Genomic DNA, 24664 nt, shown 5'->3' on the forward strand with positions numbered 1-24664 from the left:
ACTTAGATGAATCGTCTGGAAAAAAACCGAGTTTGATTCTTAGTGAGAGTAATTTTTGGTCGGACTTTACTTATCTCACGATCGAACTCTGGATCACAGGGACTCCATTTCCTTAAAACTAGAGTATTAATTAATGTAATATTTTCATAAATTAAAACAAAGCAGTTCTAAATTTGTGCTTTGTGGAGTTATGATCAAACTAACGAATCAATTAAGTGAATCCAATTTAGGCAGTCTATATTGGTATAGAAATGCCACCGGCTTAGTTTCTCTATATTGTTTGTTGCATCTATTGGCAAGTATAAAATATTTTAGCGACTCTTGAACATAATTTAGGAACATTCATCAAGAAAGAAGTCAAAAAATAATTTAAGAGTTTGAACATGGCTTAGTTTAATCTAGGCTTAACTACACATTTGGTCCCGTTTATTTTACGTTTTAATTTTGTCCCTTAAGTTTAAAAAGTATCAATTTAGTCCCCTACATTTATTTTAGGTTTCAAGTTAATCATTTCCGTCAATTTTGTCACATGTGACAACCAATTTGCACATGTGGACAGACACGTGGCATTTGGACACACTGACATGTGTACTGTTCAAACGGTGTTAGTGACAAACTAACGGAAATGATTAACTTGAAACCTAAAATAAACGTAAGGGACCAAATTGATACTTTTTAAACGTAATTGACCAAATCGAAACCTAAAATAAACGTAAGGGAGCAAATGTGTAGTTAAACCTTTAATTTAAGAGTAAGAAACTCTTCTTAAGAGTTTTAACACTATTGAATGTTAAAGATATAGATCGGACCCAAGACCTTGATTAAGTTAGAAGAGACTCATATGATCTAATTAGCGCTATTGGTTTTTTTTTTCTACCACCAGTATCCGGCCCAATGGTCTGCCTAATCTGGTTCGAGAGTTAATTCTGACATTAAGTGATTCCAGCCCTCTTTCGATCGCAGTTGCGGGGATTGAACTGTGATCGTCCCTACTAAGTCTAGTATCAATCACCACCGGACCAACTAACTTAAACATATTTGATAACATTAAACGTTTATTTATCTTAAGTCACATGAAGCCAATAAATTTTCATTATTAAATGTTGATAACAAATACCTTGCCCATGTTATTACTTCATAAGTGTTAATGTAGATCACAATGTAATAACTCCTCCTACTTGTAGTTATTAGACCGTACTTATCCTATGTACTAACTATCATAAAATAAATCTTAAATCCTAGATTCCCTCAGAAATCTCGTGGCATGAATTAAGGAGAAAAACTCGTTTTGAAAAGTCAAAACCTTGGTGCAAATCAATAAGTGTTTCTCTCCAAGTGCACAATAAAAGAGAACAAAGCTCTGTCCATTTTTTCACCAAAGCATTTCTTTCCTTAATACATTTCTCTTTTAATATTGCTACAAATTTGTTTTTCTTTTCATGGTGAAAATGGCAGTGACATTCATATATACACTTTTTGTGACTTTGCTATTTGCTTCTTCAGCATTTGCTAATTTTCATCTCAAGTCACCTGAAGGTAATGTTCAACTCTAATAATGCCAATTCATATTTTTTAAAGGAACACGTTGTACATCTAACATGTTTGAATGTTTAAGTGAGACAAGTCTTTCCCCATGCTACATAATTCACATATGTTATAAGGTTTGTCTAATATGAATAAGCGAGACAAGTCTTTTATCATACACAAATTTGTTTTTATCATTAGATCAATAAGTCTTTTATCATACACAAATTTGTTTTTATCATTGGATCAATATGTTGCGTCACATTTTATTTGATCTAATGGTGAAAATAAGTTTGTGCATAGTGAAAAACTTGTCGAAGCACCATAGATTTGACATTGATCTATACAATAAAGTCTCATATTTCAAAAAGTGGGTAGTGTATGTATTATCTCTTTAGCACCGAGACACTTTAAACTGAAGATTGTCCGGTTCTGACACGGACACAACAGCTAATATATTTGATTATATTCAGTTAAGTTATTTTTTTTTTTTTTTGAAATTATCACTGATGTAGACCGTTAGTGTCATATCTAGTGTTTGTTGTAGTGATAAAAATTGTATCGCGGTAATGGTTAGATGATCGGCGAGTTTAAAAATATCACAATAGTAAGTAATTGTGGTGGCTTATTGTGATTATGCCAATCTCATCCTCAATCCAAACATATTATTTAAGTGGTTATGCATGTGTGTTCCTTTCTGTGATTCTGCTATTGTCACTCACTGTTGTTATTAAAGTGTAACTTTTGTGAAAATTGCAATGGCTTATCGTGATTATGCCAATCTCACCGTCAATCCAAACATAACTTTATTTCTATATTTCTATTGTGCATAACTTTATATTTTTAAATTCTGATCCAATGTGTTTGGTTGTGTTCTATTATTTCTTTTGTTTTTTTTTGTTTGCTTAAAGTTTACTTCAAAAATGGGAACTTTGAGGAGAAGCCAAACCCAAGATTCTTGAAGAAAACAAGAATCATTGGGAAACATTCACTTCCAAAATGGGAAATCAATGGTCTAGTTGAGTTCATCTCTGGAGGCCCACAACCAGGAGGAATGTACTTTCCAGTGTCACATGGAGTTCATGCAGTTAGGCTTGGAAATGAAGCTTCCATCTCTCAAACCATCAAGGTCAAACCTGGTCAATGGTATGCTCTAATATTAGGAGCCACAAGAACTTGTGCTCAAGATGAAGTTTTGAGAATCTCAGTGCCTCCACAATCTGGTGATGTTCCCTTACAAACACTTTATAGTCTCAATGGTGATGTTATTGCTTGGGGATTCAAGGCTAGTTCTAAAGTTGTGAAAGTTACATTCCATAACCCTGGTGTTCAAGAAGATCCTACTTGTGGCCCACTTATAGATGCTGTTGCTATTAGAGAGTTTTACCCTCCAATGCCTACAAGAGGTAATGAATCATATATGCATGAATCTATATTCTCTGTTGTACTACAATTAGGGTTGAGACTTGAGAATATGTTAGGCCGAGCTAGGCTTTGCTAAGTCTAAGTCTTGCTTATCAAAAAATGAAGCCTGAATCTAGTATGTGGCCTGTCAAAGGCTTATTTTTTAGGTATGAGTCTGATCTTTTGAAAGCCTTATGTGGTCTGTTAGCATGTTTAAAAACCTATTTCACATGAATCTACGTAGGCTAGGTCGTAGGCCCCTGTAGGCCGGCGTGGCCTATTCCCACCCCTATTTGCAATAGGTCTTGGCTAGATTTTACCTACATCCTAATTGAATTTCAGGTTATTAAGTTCCCGTTCTCCTGAAAATCAGAGGGTTAATACCAATTTTTTTTCCTGCCGTAGTGCAATAGGTTTGATCGAATCTCAACAAACCTACTTGGAAGAAAAAGCTAATAACACATCGTTTAACATTAACATTGGTGGATTTTTGCAAAAGTCAAAATATAATATAGTCTAGTTTTGCCGTGACAAAAATTGATTTTAATTAAAAATGAATCGAACCTAAATGAGTGTGGCTTAATATGACTATCACATTTTTTTTTTTGCAGCTAACTTGGTAAAAAATCCTGGTTTTGAAGAGGGTCCATTCCCTATTTTCAATTCAACCAATGGTGTTCTACTCCCTCCAAAACAACAAGATCTTGTGTCACCACTCCCTGGTTGGATTATTGAATCCCTCAAAGCCATTAAATTCATTGATTCAAATCATTTTCAAGTACCATTTGGACATGGAGCAGTTGAGCTTGTTGCAGGCAGGGAAAGTGCCATTGCACAAATTCTCAGAACTGTTCCAAACAAAATCTACAACTTGAAATTCACAATTGGTGATGCAAGAAATGGTTGTCATGGATCAATGATGGTTGAAGCATTTGCTGCAAAAGATACTTTTAAAGTTCCTTTTAAATCGGTTGGAAAAGGAATATTCAAAACATCAAGTTTCAAATTCAAAGCAGTTTCAAATAGGACTAGAATCACTTTTTATAGCTCTTTCTATCATACAAGGATTTCTGATTTTGGTTCTCTTTGTGGTCCTGTTCTTGATCAAGTTATTGTATCCCCGGTTGCTTAAATTCTGCTTTTGTCCTGCCATGCAATTTTTATTTTTGCTTTATATAATTTGTGTGAAGATGAATAAGATATTTTTCATATGTTCCGATTAACTTATTTGATTTTATCTACTTATAATAAGCACTTGTAAGATTGTTTGAAGTACTTATGGAAACAACACATGACATATACATAAATCGTTAAATGTTGGAAACAGGTTCCTTGCCTGTTATTTTATTTTTTTATTCAATTCTTTTCCTATGTTATTAGTTATCACTACTCCAGTATTTCTCATAAGTTAAATATATATATATAATCACAATGTAGAGTAATATTTACTTGGGCACAATCACAAATTATATATGTTTAGGCATGACTACAGATTGTATCCCGTGACATTATTGTTCAGTTAAATCTCATCCCTTAATTTAGGCAGGATAGAAAAAAAAGGTAGATTGGAGGGTAGTGATGCTCACTAGACTCCCTGTAGTTGAAACTAAACTGCACAGGAGATGATCCCATCCCGTTTAGGCATATATACACAATATTAAAAAATTAAAAGAAAAATGGTTAATTAATGTTAAATGATGTAATTAAATTATTTTTCTTTAAAATTTTCTCATTTGTGTGTGTGCAAAAATATTTTTTATTTGAAGTCTCTTTAACAAATCAAATAATTATTTTAAAAAAGTATCATTTTACATTTCTAAAGTAATTTTAATTATTTTTTTTTTCAAAATTTACTGTCAAATTTTTCAACTCACAACTTTCAAATAATTGTAATCTTATTGTACACATTTATTCGTTCTATTATGGAGAATGTTAACGTACTATAAGGCATACGTTAATAAACTCAATATAATGTGTCAAAAATAAAAATGAAAAAATAAACTCAATATAAAAATTTCTATTTTAAAATTGTATATTCAATTTTTTAAAAGTTAAAATATTATTTTTTAATAATTTTTTATTTTTGAGTTCTTTAACATATGTGCGTTAAGAAAATGATCAAGGTATATAAAAAAGTTTTATAGAAGGATAAACCTCTTCCTTATTTTTTCTTTCCATTGAAGGAAATTTACTGGCAAACCGGGTTGCAAAAAAATTGTAAAAGTACCTTAAATAAGATACAATATTGTTTGGTTGCATAATTAGTCTCATATCATCATTAATTAATACATGCCATGGTATCTTATTATTTTATCATTGGAGCAAAATATTGGAAAAAATATTAATGTTTGGTTGTAACTTATAAGAACCACTTATTACTAATATATGAAACTTAGAGTAGATTTCTTAAAAACGGACCATTGGAGATCTCTAAGAGCTATTAGCAAGACACTTCTTTATGTAAAAGAACTTTAAACAAATCTTAAATCCTTAGATTCCCTCAGATAGCTCATGGCATGAATTAAGGAGAAAAACTCGTTTTGTAAAGTCAAAACCTTGATATAATCAATTGCAAAGTGTTTGTCCCCAAGTGCACAATAAAAAGAGCACAGCTTTGTCCATTAGCAACCTAAATTCATTTCTCTAATTTGTTTCTTCTCATGCTGAAAATGGCAATGACATTCAAGTGTACTATTTTTATCACTCTGCTCTTTGCTTCTTCAGCATTTGCTAATACTCATCCCAGGTCACCAGAAGGTAATATGTTCCACTCTAATCATGCCAATTCTACGCCTTGATAATTCATTTTCTCATATTATTACCTGTGTAGTCGTGTCAGTATCATGTCTAGTGTCTGTGTTAGTACTATAGATTGTTTGCTAATGGTTAATGTTTAGATGTCTAAAGTGTAGCTTTTGCATAAATCACGTTATCTTATTGTGATTCTGTCAATCTCAACTCCAATCCAAACACAATATTCATGTGGTAATATGTGTTTATTTCCGTGATTCTGCCAATCTCATCGTGATTCTTAAAGTAGTCATGTGTTTTCCTTTTATATCATGGACCAAATACATCAGTTATTCAATGAACCTAAAAAATGAATTTTTGCTTATATATGAGACCAGAGGGGGTATCATGTGCATAACCTTATATTCTTACTTTCTGATCCAGTGTGTTTGTTGTGTTCTTTCTTTTGTTTTTTTGCTTATAGTTTACTTTCAAAATGGGAACTTTGAGGAGAAACCAAACCCAACATCCTTAAAGAACACAAGACTCATTGGAACACATGCACTTCCAAAATGGGAAATCAATGGTCTAGTTGAGTACATCTCTGGAGGGCCACAACCAGGAGGAATGTACTTTCCAGTCACACATGGAGTTCATGCAGTTAGGCTTGGAAATGAAGCTTCAATTTCCCAAACCATTAAAGTCAAACCTGGTCAATGGTATGCTTTAATATTAGGAGCCACAAGAACTTGTGCTCAAGATGAAGTTTTGAGAATCTCAGTACCTCCACAATCTGGTGATGTTCCTTTACAAACACTTTATAGTCTCAATGGTGATGTTATTGCTTGGGGATTCAAGGCTAGTTCTAATGTTGCAAAAGTTACATTCCATAACCCTGGTCTTCAAGAAGATCCTACTTGTGGTCCACTTTTGGATGCTGTTGCTATTAGAGAGTTTTACCCTCCGATGCCGACAAGAGGTAATGAACCATATCTATTAATCTAGATTCTTTGCAGGCCTGTAGTAGGTCTAAGTCCAATCTCACAAATTCAACTGTTTTTGTTTTGATTTGTTGCGATTGGACTTGAATGATCTGCAGCGCTGCATAGAATCTAAGTCAAATATCTAGTTTAGATTATGCTTTGTTCTTTGTAGGAAAAAAATTATTTGAAGTTGAGAAAATACTTGTTTTTTGTGAAGTCTTTCCAATGCAATTATTAGATTTTTATATTTGACCTAACTCAACCCTACAAAACTGGCCTATAAGAGGATGGGGTGTCACTTTATAGAAAATCAAGCATATAGACTTGTTTGAATTGATTGATTTAAGTTTATCTACCAAAATAAGCAATTGTGTGGTTGTTTGGGTGAGCTTGCGGAAACAACTTATGACATATTCATAGGCTGTTTTCAGCTGATTCGCATATGCTCTCGGTGATTAATTATGAAAACAACTTATAACATATACGAATAAAGTATGCCTTTATTTTATTTTCTGTTATAGAAATAGCTTATACGTAAGTACTTATACGATAAACACTTATGCTATAATCACTTAATTATTTATTTTATCCAAACTGGGCTTCTATCTTCTTTAACAGGATCTCTTGCAGGTAATTTGGTAAGAAACCATGGCTTTGAGGAAGGTCCATTCCCTATTTTCAACTCAACCAATGGTGTTCTACTCCCACCAAAACAACAAGATCTTGTATCACCACTCCCTGGTTGGATTATTGAATCTCTCAAAGCCATTAAATTCATTGATTCAAAGCATTTTCATGTCCCATTTGGACATGGAGCAGTGGAGCTTGTTGCAGGCAGAGAAAGTGCCATTGCACAAATTCTCAAAACTGTTCCAAACAAAGTCTACAACCTAAAATTCACAATTGGTGATGCAAGAAATGGTTGTCATGGATCGATGATGGTCGAAGCATTTGCTGCAAAAGATACTTTTAAAGTTCCTTTTAAATCGGTTGGAAAGGGAACATTCAAAACATCAAGTTTCAACTTCAAAGCAGTTTCAAGCAGGACTAGAATCACTTTTTATAGTTCTTTTTATCATACAAGGATTGATGATTTTGGATCTCTCTGTGGTCCTGTTCTTGATCAAGTTATTGTATCTCCTGTTGCTTAAACTCTCCTTATGTTTTACCTAGCAATTGTGATTTTTGCTTTATATCAGTTGAATGTAACGTGATTTATATTTAGATACATTTGTGTAAAAGTGAGTTGAATAATAAATTAAAAGGTGACAAAATCAATTGTAGAGGTAAAAACTCTAAATTCTAGCTGCAAGTTTGAAATATTTCTGGAGACAAAATCAATCCTATTTAAAATCTTTCAAATATGTCGAAATGAATCTATAAATATGAAAGTAATTTTGCTTTCTTTGAAAGTGAAATCAAACATTAACAAAGTCCGTAGAAATTCTAAACACACTTTTCTTGTAGTGATGCTTGGTTTTTCTATAGAATCTCTTTTACTTGCATCACAAGACACTGCAGGTGAAAAGCTATAATTGGGAATTTTTAGAAGTTACCTCCTTATAACTTCAATTCACCGTGATGCTGAAACATACACTAAATTTACTTAAAAGAAAATAACTGCACATGATTTCATAAGTATATACGTCTGAACGGTACAAAAACTCGTGATTTGTGTGAAAATACACATTCAGCCAATAAAAGTTCCTCCCAAATATTTTATGATTTCATGATAATCTAAACAAAACAACTCATAACTTTCTTCCACTATGTCTCCATGTGATGAGACATGCAGCAGTAGCATGAATATTTTTATTTTAAGCATGGCTGTGATAACTCAATGCTGAATCTGAGACATTGCCTGCATTGTGAAGCTAGTAACAATGAATACTGAATGCTCACATTATAACATGCATTGATGCACGCGAGCCATGACAGAAGAATCACAGAAAAGTTAGACTTACGAAACATGATTTTGGAAATAATTTTTTATTTCTAAAAAACAATAGGATAGGGAAAGATACTTAAGTCTAAAATAATTTTGCTAGGCACATTGAGAAATTTTGAAATAGTAGTAATTGATAATGTGGCAAAAGCTTTTGTATTATTCCACTAGAAAAAACGCTCCTTAACTAGGCGAATTACCCTTAATGTACCCTTATGGTTGTATCGGATGTACTTACCAATTTTTATGAAACAACAAAAATTAGTGGGTAGTAACGGAGACTATAATACCAAACTCTCTCCATCCAACTCTCTTCATTCATCTCTCTCCATCCAACTCTCTCTATCGTCTCTCTCCATCCGCCTCTCTTCATTCGTCTCTCTCCAACCGCCTATCTCCATCTGTCTTTCCATCCGACTATCTCCAGCCGCCTCTCTCCATCTAACTTTCTCCACCCGTTTTGAGATGGAGAGAGGAAGATTGAGAGAGATGGATGGAGAGACGGATGGAGAGAGGTTGATGGAGGGAGTCAGATGGAGAGAGACGAATGGAGATAGGCGGATGAAGAGAGATGGATGGAGAGAGTTGGATGAAGAGAGACGGATGGAGAGAGTTGGATGGAGAGATGCAGATGGAGAGAGGTTGATGAAGAGAGTTGGACGGAGACCTGAATCCTAGAGGATGTGATCAGACAGAGGAAGACCCGATCTAATGTATCAGTGATTTCGATATCAACCTATTTTGGTAAAAATGATTATTGCTTCAATAAGTGAGTTCTAATTTCATGTTATATCTCGATCTCTAATTTTAATCTTATAGGAGTGAGATGGATGGAGAGAGGTGGATGGAGAGAAATAGATGGAGAGAGGAATTGAGAGAAATTGCCTTAGCTTTCCAAGACAATACCATTGAAGACAAAGCAAACAAATCAAAGCTCACTATAGTCTATGGTAATAAAAGTTAGATGGTTGAAAAATGCTTTAGAACACTATTCTGCTAAAAAATTGATATTTAGTACAAAAGAAATGGTTTTTGGCTGCTTGTTCTGGTAAGCTCAGTTTGAGATGAAACATTAAATTGGGTCTGCAGACTCATATGTCAACATGGTAAATTAGTTTATTTTTGCACTTATATATATTATTGGCTTGGCACCTTTCTAATTCTGTTTTGTTTTATAAAATTGCAGGTTCAACTAATAAACAATTTCACCAAGAAAGGAATGACCAGCCATTGTTACAGGATTGCATATACTTTTGGAAAGTAAGAGAAGTGGTGCAAAACAAATTGGAAGGTTTATGGGCCAATTTGGTTTTAAAAGGAAAAAACTGCGTGTAGGCTGTTACTTAGCATTAACTTATTTTATTTTATTGTGGTTTATATGCACATAGTGGGATGAAATAAATCAAAAGAGATATGTTTTAACATCTTCAATTGCAAATATTTTGTTTTTGTAGAAATTCATGTGTGAGATTTGATTGTTATTATTTTATGATTTAAGTATTATGCAATTTCTCTTTGAGTTGTACCATTGATGAAATAGTTTTTATATACTTGTTAGTTAACCAAACACTTAAAGAACTATCTGACTCTGATTCCCTAATTATTTAGGGATACGTAGCACCAAGATCTTGTCTGTCGAGTTATAATTTCAGTAACTCTATGTTTTAACCAAGTACATTTGTTATAGTGTATAATGTATTAGGCTTGCCAAGCTAAATACATAATTAGTTAGAGGTGGTGTCTGCACCGGTCATGACCAAGGATTGGGTCGTGACAAAGTTTTGATGAACATATATGAACAAAGTGATCTATTATATGTTAACTCTTTCTTTTTTGTTATAAAGTTAAATTAACCATTTGGACATTAATTATTCTGCCGTCACCCATTCCTTTCCCCCAAAGTCATTTTTTTAGATGTAGAACCACATATAGTGGTGCGATGATCGGTGGCCTTTCGCACCACCTTTCTGCCAGCTCTCCGGCAACACCGCCTTCATGGAGTGGAGTTTTGCGGCGGATCTGGAGGGTATGTAGCAGTTTTTTTTTTTTTTTTTTTTTTTTTTTGCAGTTTTTTGCGGTGTTCTAGAATGATTTCTACGCTTTGGAGGTTCGACGAGTTAGGAATTTGATTTGTAGCAGCGGCTGTTTCTTTTAGAAGAAAATGGGTAAGGAAAATATGGTGGGTTTGATCTAGTTTTTCTAAGTAAACCATGCCACAAACAGTGCCACTGAATCGTCTGTTCAGATCAGAATATTATTTCGGTGTGATTGAGGTGTCAGAGTTGTATTATGTTGATGATTTAGGTTTAAGTACCAAGGGGAAAAGTACCTGCAAAAATGTCAGTACTTCAACGCTCAAGTCAGTATTACTCAAGGTGAGAAAAGGAATGAATGAATGTACCTCAAGGCGAGTGCATGCATATATAATGGAATGTGCGTGTGTAACCGTTTTGGTTGGGTTCCCATATGAATAGAATGAGTCACAAATATTTTTAAGAAGAATCATTTATCTTATACTTGGTAACATGTATAGCGATTATTGCACCTTACTTTTAATTGGACCTTTCTGATAATTGCGCTTTTGACCAACCGAAAACATTAACTGACCGCATACAGTCATGGATGCTGACTACCAAATTTCATATCAAATAAATGATAAATCCGTGTGTCAAAAACAAAAGCTCTATTGGCAAGAAAACTACGAATTAAAATATAAATAAAACTCAAAGAATCCAATGGATTAGAAATGTATAACTTTATGTACGACGGTGGATCTAAGGCAATTTTGTTCTCAAGTGATTTTTAGCAAGACATTTAAAATCACAAACCATCATGCATTATCGATATATTTCTTATAAAATATACAAACATTTGGGAATTCAATGCCCAAATTCACGAAATATACAAACATTTTCATACTATTTTATAATCGAATGGCTGAAACCGACTATAACATCCTACTCTAACCTCAAAAAATCTAATCCTAAATTACCCCTATTCCGTGGCATACATGTGGAATATTTCTCAAAGCTGCCCTTGTTGTCGAGTTTTTCACACATTCATGCATTCGAAGTATTTGTGACTGACCATTTTTGACCGAATTGTTCATAACCGTCTGATCTTGATTGAACATCTATCAATGTCCTGAATGCGTGGACCTCTGACGGTTTGAAATTTTGATTTGTGCTTCTATAACTCTTGAATTCAATCTCAAAACACACAATTCCACATTTGTTCTTGATTCCTTGTATTAAAGATACACCCAAAATAAATAAAAAAATCTAATCAGAAATAGTATGGTTGTGCCAACAAAGAAGCATAGTTACACATCGTCCAAAGATATGGATACGTGCCTTGTGTTGTTTAGCCACCGAAAAACAACGTTTTGTGAAGCTTATTTTCCTCCTAGGTTGTGATTTTGAAGAAGTGGTAAGAGAGAAAGACATGATGATGATTTTGGAAGAACAAAAAATGAAACCTGAAAAGGGTGTTTTGGTTGTTGAAATTGGAAAAACAATTGAACACGTTAAGAGAATTGTGTTCGTTAGTTTTATATATAGAAAGATAAGGTTGGGGTCCATTTGTTACACAACTTGTACGCGTATTTGTTTGTTTTTTTTTTTTTTGGGTGTCACTTTCCTCCCAAGTACTACTTACTACTTTTTTAATTAAATATTAAATATTCCTATAAAATAAAATTTATATATGTATATCCTTCAAAAAAAATATCAATATATGTATAAATTCTAGAGTTAAAAATAAAACTTCTCTCAAGTCTTAAATTCAAATTATTATTATGACACTTACGTTGAGTCGGTCTATAAAAATTAAAGATATGATTTCCGGATATTATTTATGAAAATCTAGAATATTATTTCTGGATATTACTTATGAAAATACTATTTATTTTTTAAAAATACATCATTTAAATTAGTATTTTTAGTCAATAGACAAATTACTAGATTGAAGCAAACTATTTCACAAATGATAAAAATACATTCATCAATTTGCATATGAACCATAGTCACTATAATAATTAAAATAAAGTAATAAAAATTAGAAAGAAGTAAAAATAAAATTTGCTGCTAGTTTTAAATTATTTGTCTATATAAATTCAGCTTCATCTAGAAGAAAGGAATATATAGTTAATTGTATTTTTTGGCGATAGAAGGAATAAATTCTAGAAGCCGTATAAGGACAAGGAAAATACTAGTAATTGAACTTGGTCAAAATGAACAGCAAAGATTTTGTTCTTTGTTTAGGTGAGAAGAGAAGAAAAGTTGCATGGATACTTCCATTCCCATAACCAATTGCTAGTACATTAGTTAGTATAAGAAGAATCGTAACCACACGTGGTGTATTACACTCCCTTATAGTTATATACCTACCCTACTTACGTGGCATTGTAGTCCTTATCCATACATGTTTTTCTTATTGTAAAAATAGAAAAAGAACAAATTGTAGTAAAACACTACTTGGTGTGGTGTGTGTCCCATCGGTTGGGTATTTTGTGAGGGAATAATTTTTATATGGACCAAAAGATTGGACCTCTTTTTTGTCATACACATATAAAAAATTAAATGTAAAAAAAATATATTAAATAAATGTGACCAAATATGATTTTCTTGGTATCATGAACATGCAAGAATATCTCTTTGTGAGGATAGTTTCTGCTGGTGTACTATGAATTTCTGGCACACTTTATTTTTACTTATCACTATTTAAGTAGAGAATGTTATATAGCAGATATTATAAGATAAGAAATTTGAAGAAAAAATATTATTTGTTATTTAAGTAGTAGATAGTGTTTGAGAAATTCATAGGATGCAAAAAGAAATTACCAAAAGAAATTCATAGTATTGGTAGCGGATTGGCTAGCATACATTTTTAATAAAAAAAAACGTTTAGGTAACACGTACTACATGTCATTTTTCTTATTTATTTGTAACCTATTCGTTTTGTATTTTTTTTCCCTTCAAATTGACCACCTATCTTCATAAATGTGAATATGTTAATCTTTTATCTTATTTTTTCCCCACACTGGTTCGTTATCTTTATAAACATGCGCGGATTAATCATTTATGTAATTCATTTGTAACATAATGAAGAGTTTGAAGCAAACATAAACAAACAAAACACATAAATTCCTATAATCTTGAGGTACATTTGAATGTACTTTGTTATAAATTAGTGAATAAGATGATGGATGAACGTGGTGAAGAAGAGGATGAACAAAATAAATGTTCATCATCATATGGTTTTATAAAATGTTTCAAGACGTTCAAATGTCTCTATGTTTCAAACCCTCCATTATGTTAAACATGAATAAGAATATATTTTGATGGCCCTATAAAAAAATGCACATGTTAAAATACACTTCAAATTTGGTATAGCCTATTTTTCTTCCAAAAATACCCTTCACAACAATTACATCTATGCCATGTCAAAAATAATTATAACTTCCCTTCAATTTTTTTTTTTTATCTTCCAACCACCACTTAACAATTTTTTGTAGTTTTCTTTATCTTTTCACAGTTTATGCAAGATGATTCAATGATCATCGATTCATCTTTTTTAGATGCATCCATTGAATCATCAATGGATGCATCTAAATTTTAACATATACATTTTTTTATAGGGCCATCAAAATATATTCTTAGTAGTACATTATTTGTAATTTTTGGCATTTATGGTTGGATGGAAAATATAAATTATTCATCTCTTGAATTACCTATTAATAGTTGTATATAAGAATAAGTCCTTACATTTTAGTGATTTTTTTTAAAAAAAAAAAACTGTTATATTGTTTTGTTAACTCTTGATTGAATTCAATTTTAACCTTCATGTTAAGCAGCATTGTCGATGACAACAAAAATCGAGTAAATGTGAACGTTTAATTTTGTAGGATACAATTTTCTATCCAAAGCTTCATTCAAGTATGGAAAATGTGAATGTTTGTCTTCACAAATTCATGCATGATCATGGGATCAACAAACATATAAGTGGAGCAAGTGCTTTCTATCGGAGTATTTGGGAAAAAGAATTTTTTTTTTCTTTTCTTTTCTCTTTCAATTTATGCTACAATTAATGTTAGTATTTTTCAAGTGGTTTTATAGCTTCTTCTTTGGTTCCTATTGCTAAAATGATTGTTCTTTTCATGCATGATCATGGGATCAACAAACATATAAGTGGAGCAAACACTTTTTTTTTTTGAGATAGTGGAGCAAGCGTTCTATTAGAGTATTTTTGGGAAAAATAATTTGTTTTCTTTTTCAATTTATGCTACAATTTATGTATTTTTCAAGTGGTTTTTTTTTTGTTTTCACACATATTAGTCAAAATATATACATGTTAGTGCAATAACAAAATAAAAAGAGTGGACAGACGGGCACGAGAGTGCCCGTCTGCACGCTAGTAATAAATAATGTCATAAGTGAAATTAAACATTTAAAACATTTGAAAGTTGGTCAAAATTTCTAATAAAAATAATCAATTTTTTTTTCTTCCAAAGTATTCATTTTAAAAAGGACCGGAGAGAGTATGTGATTTTGTCAATTTTGAGTAACACAAAAAGAATAAAGCAATCACCGCGAATAAGTGGGTGTACAGGGATTTGAACTTTGATCTTTGTATATTACGTGTAATATTTTTATCAACTGAGTTATGCTCATGAGACTCTATAACTAATTTTTATATAAATAAATACTCTCGACTAAAGATGTTTAAAAATAAATTGCAAAATTATTTATAAAGCAGTCACACGATAAGGCGGTGAACGCGGTGGTTGCTGCATTCCAAGCCTATGTTTTCATAGGCTCCACCGCTACATATCGGTGAAGTCAATTCTCATTTTATGATTCCCCACCACAAAATTGATCCATGCTTGTAAGTAAACTCATATGTGATCTTCACATTTTTAATAAGTTTTTGTATTTATATTTATAATATAAAAAAATCTCTCCCACATAAATTTGTCCCATGTGATCATATGCGGTGAACTATTCTAAGCAAGATGCTGGGAGTCACAGCTTATTTTATGCAAGTTGCTTGTTAATTATTTTGAGAGAGAACTTTTGCAATATTAGAGACTTCACCAATAGTTTTGTTTTCAGAGTAAATTACATTGTCATCTCTTGAGAAATGCTTAAATTTTTATTTTTTTTTCCTCTTAAAAGAAGCTTGAATTTCGTTCATCTCATTCTTGTGAAGAAGATTTTCTTCTTGAACTTGGCTGAGTTTTGATGATAACAAACTCTCATCACAAAAGAAGAAAGGTTATGGAGGCTCAACAAGAGGAAACAAGATGAAGACCAAGTCTTAGGATTTTTAATTTAAATTAATTGTAAGTATGGTCCTGATATTTGATTTATCATTTTCAATAATTATATAACTTAGAATGCTCAGAAATTATTTTATAAATTAATTAAAAATAAAGTTTCTAAGTTAAATATAAAAGTCCATATGAAGCAAGTCTTTAAAATTATAAAAAGCTGTTTTTTGAAAAATAGCTGTCAGGGCCTTTTAAATCACTGCGCTCGTTAACCGATTTAAAAAGATATGTTGCTGGTTGTATTTCCAAAACAGTGCAATGATTGAATTTTGAAAACATCACTTTTTAAATCGCCTGTCCGTAACAACCGATTTAATATATCCTGAACAGAATGCACTTTTAATGAACCATTGTGATTTTTAAACATAACTTTTTATTATAAGATTTTTTGAAGAGTTGTCTTCATGGACATTTTCTAAAGCCTCTATAAATATATTTGTGATCATTACAATTGATAACAACTTTCATATTCACAATATTTCTAAGTTTAATATTACTTTTCTCTCATAAACTTTCAAACATATATCTTGTGAAACTTGGCCTATATTTTCATATCCATAAAATTTTCTGAGCACTAAGATATATACATCATTTAATGTGATATTGACTTGATAACAACCATACATAGTTTTCTTCATTCTTAACTTTGTATTGTTGCTTGTTTTCCAAGTTTGTGGAAACAAGCGTGTTTGAGCGTGTTTGAGTTAAATAAAACAAAGGCATAAAGTTAATTATTATCATACATTTTTTTTTATGTTAAAATGAATTAAAGTGTATATTTTAACATATTTATGCTAAAATGGACTAACATATATGTTTTAACCTAAGAGGAAATGAGAGTGTAAATCTTGTTTCTTTTAAGCACGGGGATTTTAATTTACTATTGTTTTTACAAATTAATTTTCCATAGCAAATAAAAAAGAATGTGATGAAACTCATTGTTCTAGGGTGTTTTATTTTATCATATAACAAGAAAATATATCTTCAACAAATTCACTACACTTTTTTTTCTAAATAAATGTATAGATATTGAAAAACATATGTTTTCCTGTATAAGTCTTTATAATATCGATACATTTTATTATGATGATAGCAACGTGCACTTGCGGCCTATCAATGAAAAAAAACAAATAAAAATCATGAATGATTATTAAGTCAAGATAGTTAATTTGTTATCAATGAAATATATATCTTGAAGGGATTTTGGAACATTCATCAACAACAAATAATTGTCACTGATATTTTTTCCTGTATAAGTCCTTATAATATCGTCACTCACAAAGAAACTTGATTAGAGAACAAAACAAATAAAAATCATGAAAGATTATTAAATCAAGATAGTTTGTTATCAATGAAATATATATCTTGAAGAGATTTTGGAACATTCCTCAACAACAAATAATTGTCATTGAGATCCTTGTGCGTTTAGCTTAGTTGCATTTTATATGCATGAGTTAAAGTTCGAACTCCAAACACGCAATTTATTCACCTCAAAGGTTAAATTCTAGTCGCTAGATTATTTTCATATCATTGATAATTATAATTTATCATAAAAATCATACCCAAGGCAAATATTTGTAACTAATCAATAAGTTTAATATATATATATATATATATATATATATATATATATATATATATATATATTTTAATATCATGTAAATAAAATTTAGAATAATTATAGTATACTTCCTTCGTTCCAAAATAAGTGTCATTGTTGACCACTGCACACATGGCAATCCAAAAATTTAACAGTTAATATCTTTGGTTATATACTATTAAAAATTATAAAAGTAAATATTTAGAAAATAATCTCATCAAATCAAATCCAACAATACCTTATTTTGTCTTTTATGTATTAGTTAAAAAATATAGTCAAAGTAGATTATATGAATAGTACACATAATCAAATCAAATTATGACATTTATTTTTAGATAGAAGGAGTACGTACAAATTATAATTTACTATTAAAACATACATGAAAGTACACAATAACTTGAAATATATCATAATCGATATTTTCTACGTTAACATATTAGTCAAATACATTACATTTATTATTTTTTTACTCAAACATTAAATATTATTATCTCTGGTCTTTAACATTAGAGAAAACTTACTTTTTAGATTATTTGAGTTTCTAATGTATCTATATTATAATATAGACTTAATACAGTAGAAATTGAATAAACCTAAAAAACAAATCTTCCTTTATATTAAGAATAAAAGAGAATATAATTATTTGTTTTTTGACTCAACCTTATTATAATAAAAAAAAACGAATAAAGTATTCAAATATTCAACATAACTTTACCATAAATTTCATTAATTTACCTCTTTATAAAAAGTCTTGATATTAATTAGTTAATTAACCTAATTTAAGTTACAACTTTGAGTTGATTCTTTACACAAGCTCTTCTATATAAACCCGTTTAGGAGATTCACAAGATATCAATATCACTACCTCCATTTCTTTAAGTTACTTTATCTTGTATAGAGAGATGGCCAAAGTCTTGATGTTAGCATTAGTCTTACTCCAGGTGATCTCTATCACAGTGTTTGCAAATGAGGCTAATTATCCTTACAACAAACACCACAAACATCATCACCATCACCCATCAGTCCCAACCACTGCCCCTGCTCAACCACCATCTTCTCACAATGAACACCACCGACATCATCACCATCATTCATCTTCTCCAACGCCTTCCCCTATTCAATCACCATCACCTTCCCCTACAAAAACTCTTAGTCTAGATAATCCTAACAAAGAACACCACAAACATCATCACCCATCCTCCCCGAAATCTGCCCCTGTTCAACCACCGTCTCCTTCCCCTAGTCATTCTCACCATAAACATCATCATCCATCCTCCCCGAAAACTGCCCCCGTTCAACCTCCGTCTCCTTCTCCTAGTCATTCTCACCACAAACATCATCACCCGTCCTCCCCAAAGTCTTCCCCTGTTCAACCACCATCTCATTCCCCTAGTCATTCTCACCACAAACATCACCACCCATCCTCCCCAAAATCTGCCCCTGTTCAATCACCATCTCATTCCCCTAGTCACAAACATCATCACCCATCCTCCCCGAAATCTGCCCCTATTCAATTACTGTCTCCTTCTCCTAGTCATTCTCACCACAAACATCACCACCCATCCTCCCCAAAATCTGCCCCTGTTCAACCACCATCTCATTCCCCTAGTCACAAACATCACCACCCATCCTCCCCAAAGTCTGCCCCTGTTCACCCACCATCTCCTACCCCTAACCATAGTCACAAAGAACACCACCAACATCATCACCATCATCCATCAGCCCCAGCCCCTTCTCATGTTCAATAGTTATCTTTAAATATTTTAAATGATAATTTTTGATAGATAATTTTTGTAAGAATAAAAAATAAATAAAATTATGTTTATTGATAATTCTTGCCTCTAATATTCTTCGCCTTTTTTTTTAATTTCAAATTATTACAATTTGTCGAAAGAGAAAATTATATGTTGATAATCAATATTCTCTAATCAGTTCATAATAACTTTTATGTTTAGTTTTTTTGTTGATAGACGAAATGACAAAGCCACTGAAAACACACACACACAAAGTGGAGTGACCGGGGTTTGAACCCCAGTCATAACGTTCATCACTAACAATTTCGATATTTCTACTAGTTGAGCTAAGATTTGTGGACTTTTCTTTAATGTATTATCTTTGTTAGACATATATATTTCAGCTAATATTATATTCTTATCACCATTATGTTCATTCTTAACCACGCGTCAAAAAGGAGCTCCTCGTATTCATTAAATTTGACAAATTATTTTCTAACTCAACGATTAAATTTCTCTTGTTGAGAAGTAATATGTAATTCGTAAATCAAAAAATTGTAAAATTATTGACATAGACATTATGGGAAACCTCTCTCTAAAATTTTACGATCCACATAGTCTCCAAATATTATAAAGTAATGTTATTATGGGATAACTATGTGAATAATTTTCTAATTGATTGCGGGACGTACACATCTTTTAAGTAAAATTTAGAAGAAGTGAATGAATGAGAAAGTAAAATTTAGTATTGAAGCAACACGAGTATTTTCAGTGATCCAAGCAGATAGGTCTAACCCTTATCCATGTGCAACATTGGTCACTGTCTTCATAAAAATGGGAAAGCTTCTCTTCCCACCCCATATTTCTTTTCTACACCCAAAACATGCAGAGAACTTCGATAAATAGAAACTGACGTTTTTTTTTAGTTTAAAATTTATAATTAAAAATTTTGAAAAATAGTGAAATTCTGGTATCACTAGAATGATGTTGCCTAAGATGTCCCAACAACTACTTTATGATTAATGTTGTTTCTTTTTTTGGCACATCTTATATAACATATAAAAACTGACAGAAAATAAATAAATGACACAAGTAATTGTTAACCCAGTTCAGCCAACTGCCTACTCTGGGGGATACCAATCCAGGAAGGAAATCCACTAATAGCTCTAGTTACTAAGACCTCCAGCAAACCCTAGGATTTACGCCTTACACTAAGACCTCCAGCAAACCCCTGGTTTACGCCTTATAACCTCGACACTACTCATGCAACTTCTGCCTAGGAACTCCTAGACATGAGATCCCATCTCACTTCCACTCACACAACACAACCTGTGTTGATTATACAATGTTGGGAAAGATGTGGTGACAACTTGTCAAGACAACACTTCACTTTTGTTTAAAAGCTTCAAGTGAATCACACACGGTAAACTCCGTACTTCAAAGCTTAGGAGCAACCTTAAACTAATAAACTTACTTCTTAACTCGTGTTATAGAATCCACAAGCAAGAATTACAATAAAAAAAAAACTCAACAAAGACTTAACAAAGACTCAATATGTGTAACTAATATTTTTCAATAAGATATGTAGTCTTGAGCTTGGTCTTCGTATATATAATAATCTAGCACGCTCCTCTTTCTTCATTACTCGTAGGACGCTCCTTGTAGCTCATAAAAGGTGATCTGATTCTCTTTTGATCTTCATCAAGATTGTATATAAACTTTCCAAAAGTGTTTAAGGACTTTATAGGATAATTGTGATCATACCGTTGTACCATTAAGTCTGTCTTATCCTTAAAAACTCCTGATCAGATCAGATCTCCATTACGCGTGCTTTTAAAGTGGATTTCCATATATAGCAGATGCTCTCATAAATGCACGAGATTTCCTTGAGTAAATATGATGTTGTAACATGTTTTCCAACATCTTGTTAGTATATTTGTTTTAGCAAAATTAAGCCAATTCAAATATCCAACAATCTCCCCCTTTGGCAATTTTTGGCTAAAACAATTTCAGGCCATTACCTTTGAGAGATATGAGAAGCGCAATCCTTCAAATCACCATAGTCACACAAAAGAAGGAATGTTAGAGCATCATTTAAACAAAATTTCACATAGGTGAAACTATATGCATCAGAGGCAGCAGCAGCGGATTTATCATCAGTTAGCCTCGAGCAAAATAAAACGTGGTATCAGAGCAAAACATATATCATATGTCATCAAAGGTGTTGTGACATATGGGAGCACATCTTCTAGCACATGTTCGTCCAATCAGGGCAGCATATCCATTCAGCAGCAAACTCCCCCTGACTTCATCAGCTTGTGCATCATCTTAGGGTAAAATTTTTACTCCCCCTGAATACTTGCTTACTGCTACTTAAAAACATGTCATAACAAAAGACACAACAACATGTAGCAGAAACAAACAAATCAAAGTACTACTCCCCCTTTTTAGCCACAAAATGTGCCAAAACAGGAAAGTTAAGTATCCAAGGTGCAGAATAAAACAAAATACAGACCATGCACTCAGAAGGTGCTAAATCCAGGGCACAAAACAACCCACAAACCAAATAACAAAGTTCAGTAAAACATTAAACAGATTACAAAATCATTCATCATCACTGCTATCAGAAGCTTCATCCTCATCTGTAGCAGTATCATACCCTTCATCCTCATCTGCATTGTTTTGTTCACCTGCAGCAGCCACATTTGCACTAGCTTTGACAGGTATTTCATCAGCCTCCAGTCCTTCAATCATCTTCGAGAACACCTTCTTCCTCTCCTCAAGCTCAGCCTTCTGTTTATCTATCTCTTGACATTGAACTTTCAAACCAGCAATAATCTCCCTTTTTGTCATAATACCAGCTCCAGCAGCAGATGTTCCAACATGATCAGCAACAATATGATTACCAAAAAGCTTATGATGAAAAGTAAAACCAGATTCCCTTTTCTTGGGAGTGTCAGTCACAACCTTGATTTCTGGATACTGGGCCAAAATGATTCCACATAATAGTGATGGAAATGCTATTGGCATCTTCACAGCAGTTGATCTAATATGCTTAATGGTTTGATCAAAAATAAAGGTCCCATAGTCATAGTCAACTTTGGTTCCTACAGCATATATAAATCTACCCAGGTTGGTTGCAACATTGGTTGCATGCTTGGTTGGTACCCAATTGGTTGACCCTATCCTATTGAGGATGGCATATTTGACATTCAATTTACTCGTGGGTATCAGCTTCTTTGTAGGCCAGACCTTAACCTTACCACCAGTTATCTCAGCACTCACAACATCATTAGCAACCTCTAATTCAGCCTTAGGTTCTATAGATCTTCCTAAGTAATTATTAATCACAACAGGGGAAAAATTGATACATTTACCTCTGACAAAAACTTTGTGGTAGTCCTTGCTCAGTGGGTTATCACATTCTTCAGGGATGTTTACAAGAAATTCTTTCACCAGCAGCTCATAGCAGGGACTGAAATCACAAACTGTCTTCATCAGACCAGCTTCCTTGATGTAGTCAAAGATGTCTTGACATTTGAGCGCATCTTTGGTCAGTTCCCTTTCAACAGCCAATCTCCTTTGGTAAATGTAGTCCCATCTCAGTGCAAAGGCAGCACGATGGAAGGAGATGTTATCACAGGGGGCTTCTTCAATACCTTGAGGAACCTTCTTTGCAGTAGCCTTCTTAGGATTGGGAGATGAGATGTTAGCAACATCTTCAGCAGCATCAGAGTCACTGGATGACTCCTTCTTTCTCTTCAGTGTCTCCTTCTTCTTGCCAGGAGGTGATAGAACTTTACTCCAACCTTTTACAGGTCCAACACCTTTTGTTTTCACTCTTGGTGCAGGAGTCTTGCTTGCAGTGGCCACAGCCTTCCCTGTACAGCTTCTCAACCTTTTTGTTATACCACCAGTTGGTTTTACAGCAGTCTTGGTGGTGACATAATCATCAACATCTACTACATCCTTTTCTTTCTCAGCTTCTGCAGGCTTGTCAGCTTCAATCTCTTGCTCATCTGTAGGGATGGACTGGTTACTCTCTTCAGATTGAGTGTCTCCTTCATTATCAGAAGTACCCTCATCAGCAGTTCCAGTTTCTTCATCTGTGGACTCAGATGTTGTGGCAGTTGTCTCAACATCCTTTTCAGCAACAGTTTCCTTCACAGGTTCTTCCTCAGCAGTAGCAGTTTCAACTTCTTCATTCTCATTCAAGGATGTTTCAACATCCTTCATAACAACTTTTTCAGTAACAACAGGGGTTGATTTTTCAGCCACCATCTCAGCAATTGTTGGTGGTTTCTCAGCAATATTAGGCTCAATCTCTGTAGGAGTATCTTCCATCTCAGTATCAACAGGCATATTATTCAGATCTCTCTTCTCAGCATCAGATCCCAAATTATCTTGATTAGGGTTACCAGCAATTGAAATAAGTGTTTCAACAACTTCAGACACAGATTTAGGGTTCTGAGATTCTACTTCAGTTGTTTTCTCGGATGTGTTAACATTTGATTCAAAAACCAGATCAGACATAGAAAGAGGAATTCTAGACTTATAATCCCTTCTCTTCCTTTTAGAAGTTCCTTTACTAGATTTAACAGTTGAAGGAGAGATATCATCACTTACTTTTGGAGTTTCTTTCTTTTCAGCAGTTTTTTCTTTCCCTTTCTTCTCAGCGACATTTGTTTGGGCTTTTGATTTGGAAGCACGAACAGTTGTAACCGGTACAGCATCCTTGATGATGTTTGAGGGTTCAATCTTTGCTTTTGATCGAGTAGAACGACCGGACTTTGTAGTTTGGGAAGATTCAGACATGTTTGGATGATGATTTTTGAGGTTTACGAAGTTGAATGGATGAAAGTTGAGGTTGGAAGTGGAAGAATAGGGTTCACGATAAAAAATTAGGATTTGAGTGGAAGTATATTGATAGCGTGTACAGACACATTTAAGGGAAGTTTGTAATGATTTCCCTAAATTAGCGTGCATTGATTGATGGGAGAGAAAACGGTTTCTTTTTGCACGCCTCAACTGCTGTAACTGCTATGCTTCTTCATGCAGGCAAATTCCCAATTTGCCTCTTAAAAATTCAAATTGATTAGCATCAAGCGCCTTTGTAAAAATGTCAGCTAGCTGTTCACTTGTACCAATGTGCTTGAGTTCCACACAATTTTCTTCAACAAGGTCTCTGATGAAATGATGCCTGATATCTATGTGTTTGGTTCTTGAGTGTTGAACTGGATTCTTTGATATATTGATTGCACTCAAGTTGTCACAATATAATGTCATGACATCTTGGTCGACATTATACTCTTTCAGCATCTGTTTCATCCACATCAGCTGAGAACAACTGCTTCCTGCAGCTATGTATTCAGCCTCTGCAGTAGACAGAGACACACAATTCTGCTTCTTGCTGAA

At 33.0% G+C, this 24664-nt stretch overlaps 3 protein-coding genes across 3 annotated transcripts; all 3 read left to right on the top strand.

The window, feature by feature from the left end:
* Positions 1–1356: 1356 nt before the first annotated feature.
* On the top strand, positions 1357–4200 carry LOC123921967. The gene is made up of 3 exons (XM_045974718.1): positions 1357–1536; positions 2436–2930; positions 3540–4200. Exons 1-3 carry the CDS (start codon positions 1440–1442, stop codon positions 4058–4060), a joined length of 1113 nt encoding a protein of 370 aa, XP_045830674.1. The 5' UTR covers positions 1357–1439; the 3' UTR covers positions 4061–4200.
* A 1240-nt stretch (positions 4201–5440) lies between these two features.
* Positions 5441–7869, top strand: LOC123923202. Its single transcript, XM_045975880.1, has 3 exons — positions 5441–5685; positions 6143–6637; positions 7272–7869. The coding sequence occupies exons 1-3, from the start codon at positions 5589–5591 to the stop codon at positions 7790–7792; spliced, it is 1113 nt and encodes a 370-aa protein (XP_045831836.1). The 5' UTR covers positions 5441–5588; the 3' UTR covers positions 7793–7869.
* A 10549-nt stretch (positions 7870–18418) lies between these two features.
* Positions 18419–19264, top strand: LOC123922109 (uncharacterized histidine-rich protein DDB_G0274557-like). Its single transcript, XM_045974855.1, has one exon. The coding sequence runs from the start codon at positions 18419–18421 to the stop codon at positions 19262–19264; it is 846 nt and encodes a 281-aa protein (XP_045830811.1).
* Positions 19265–24664: the final 5400 nt, after the last annotated feature.

Source organism: Trifolium pratense, linkage group LG4, assembly GCF_020283565.1.
Source record: "Trifolium pratense cultivar HEN17-A07 linkage group LG4, ARS_RC_1.1, whole genome shotgun sequence".
In the NCBI taxonomy this organism is placed as follows: domain Eukaryota; kingdom Viridiplantae; phylum Streptophyta; class Magnoliopsida; order Fabales; family Fabaceae; genus Trifolium; species Trifolium pratense.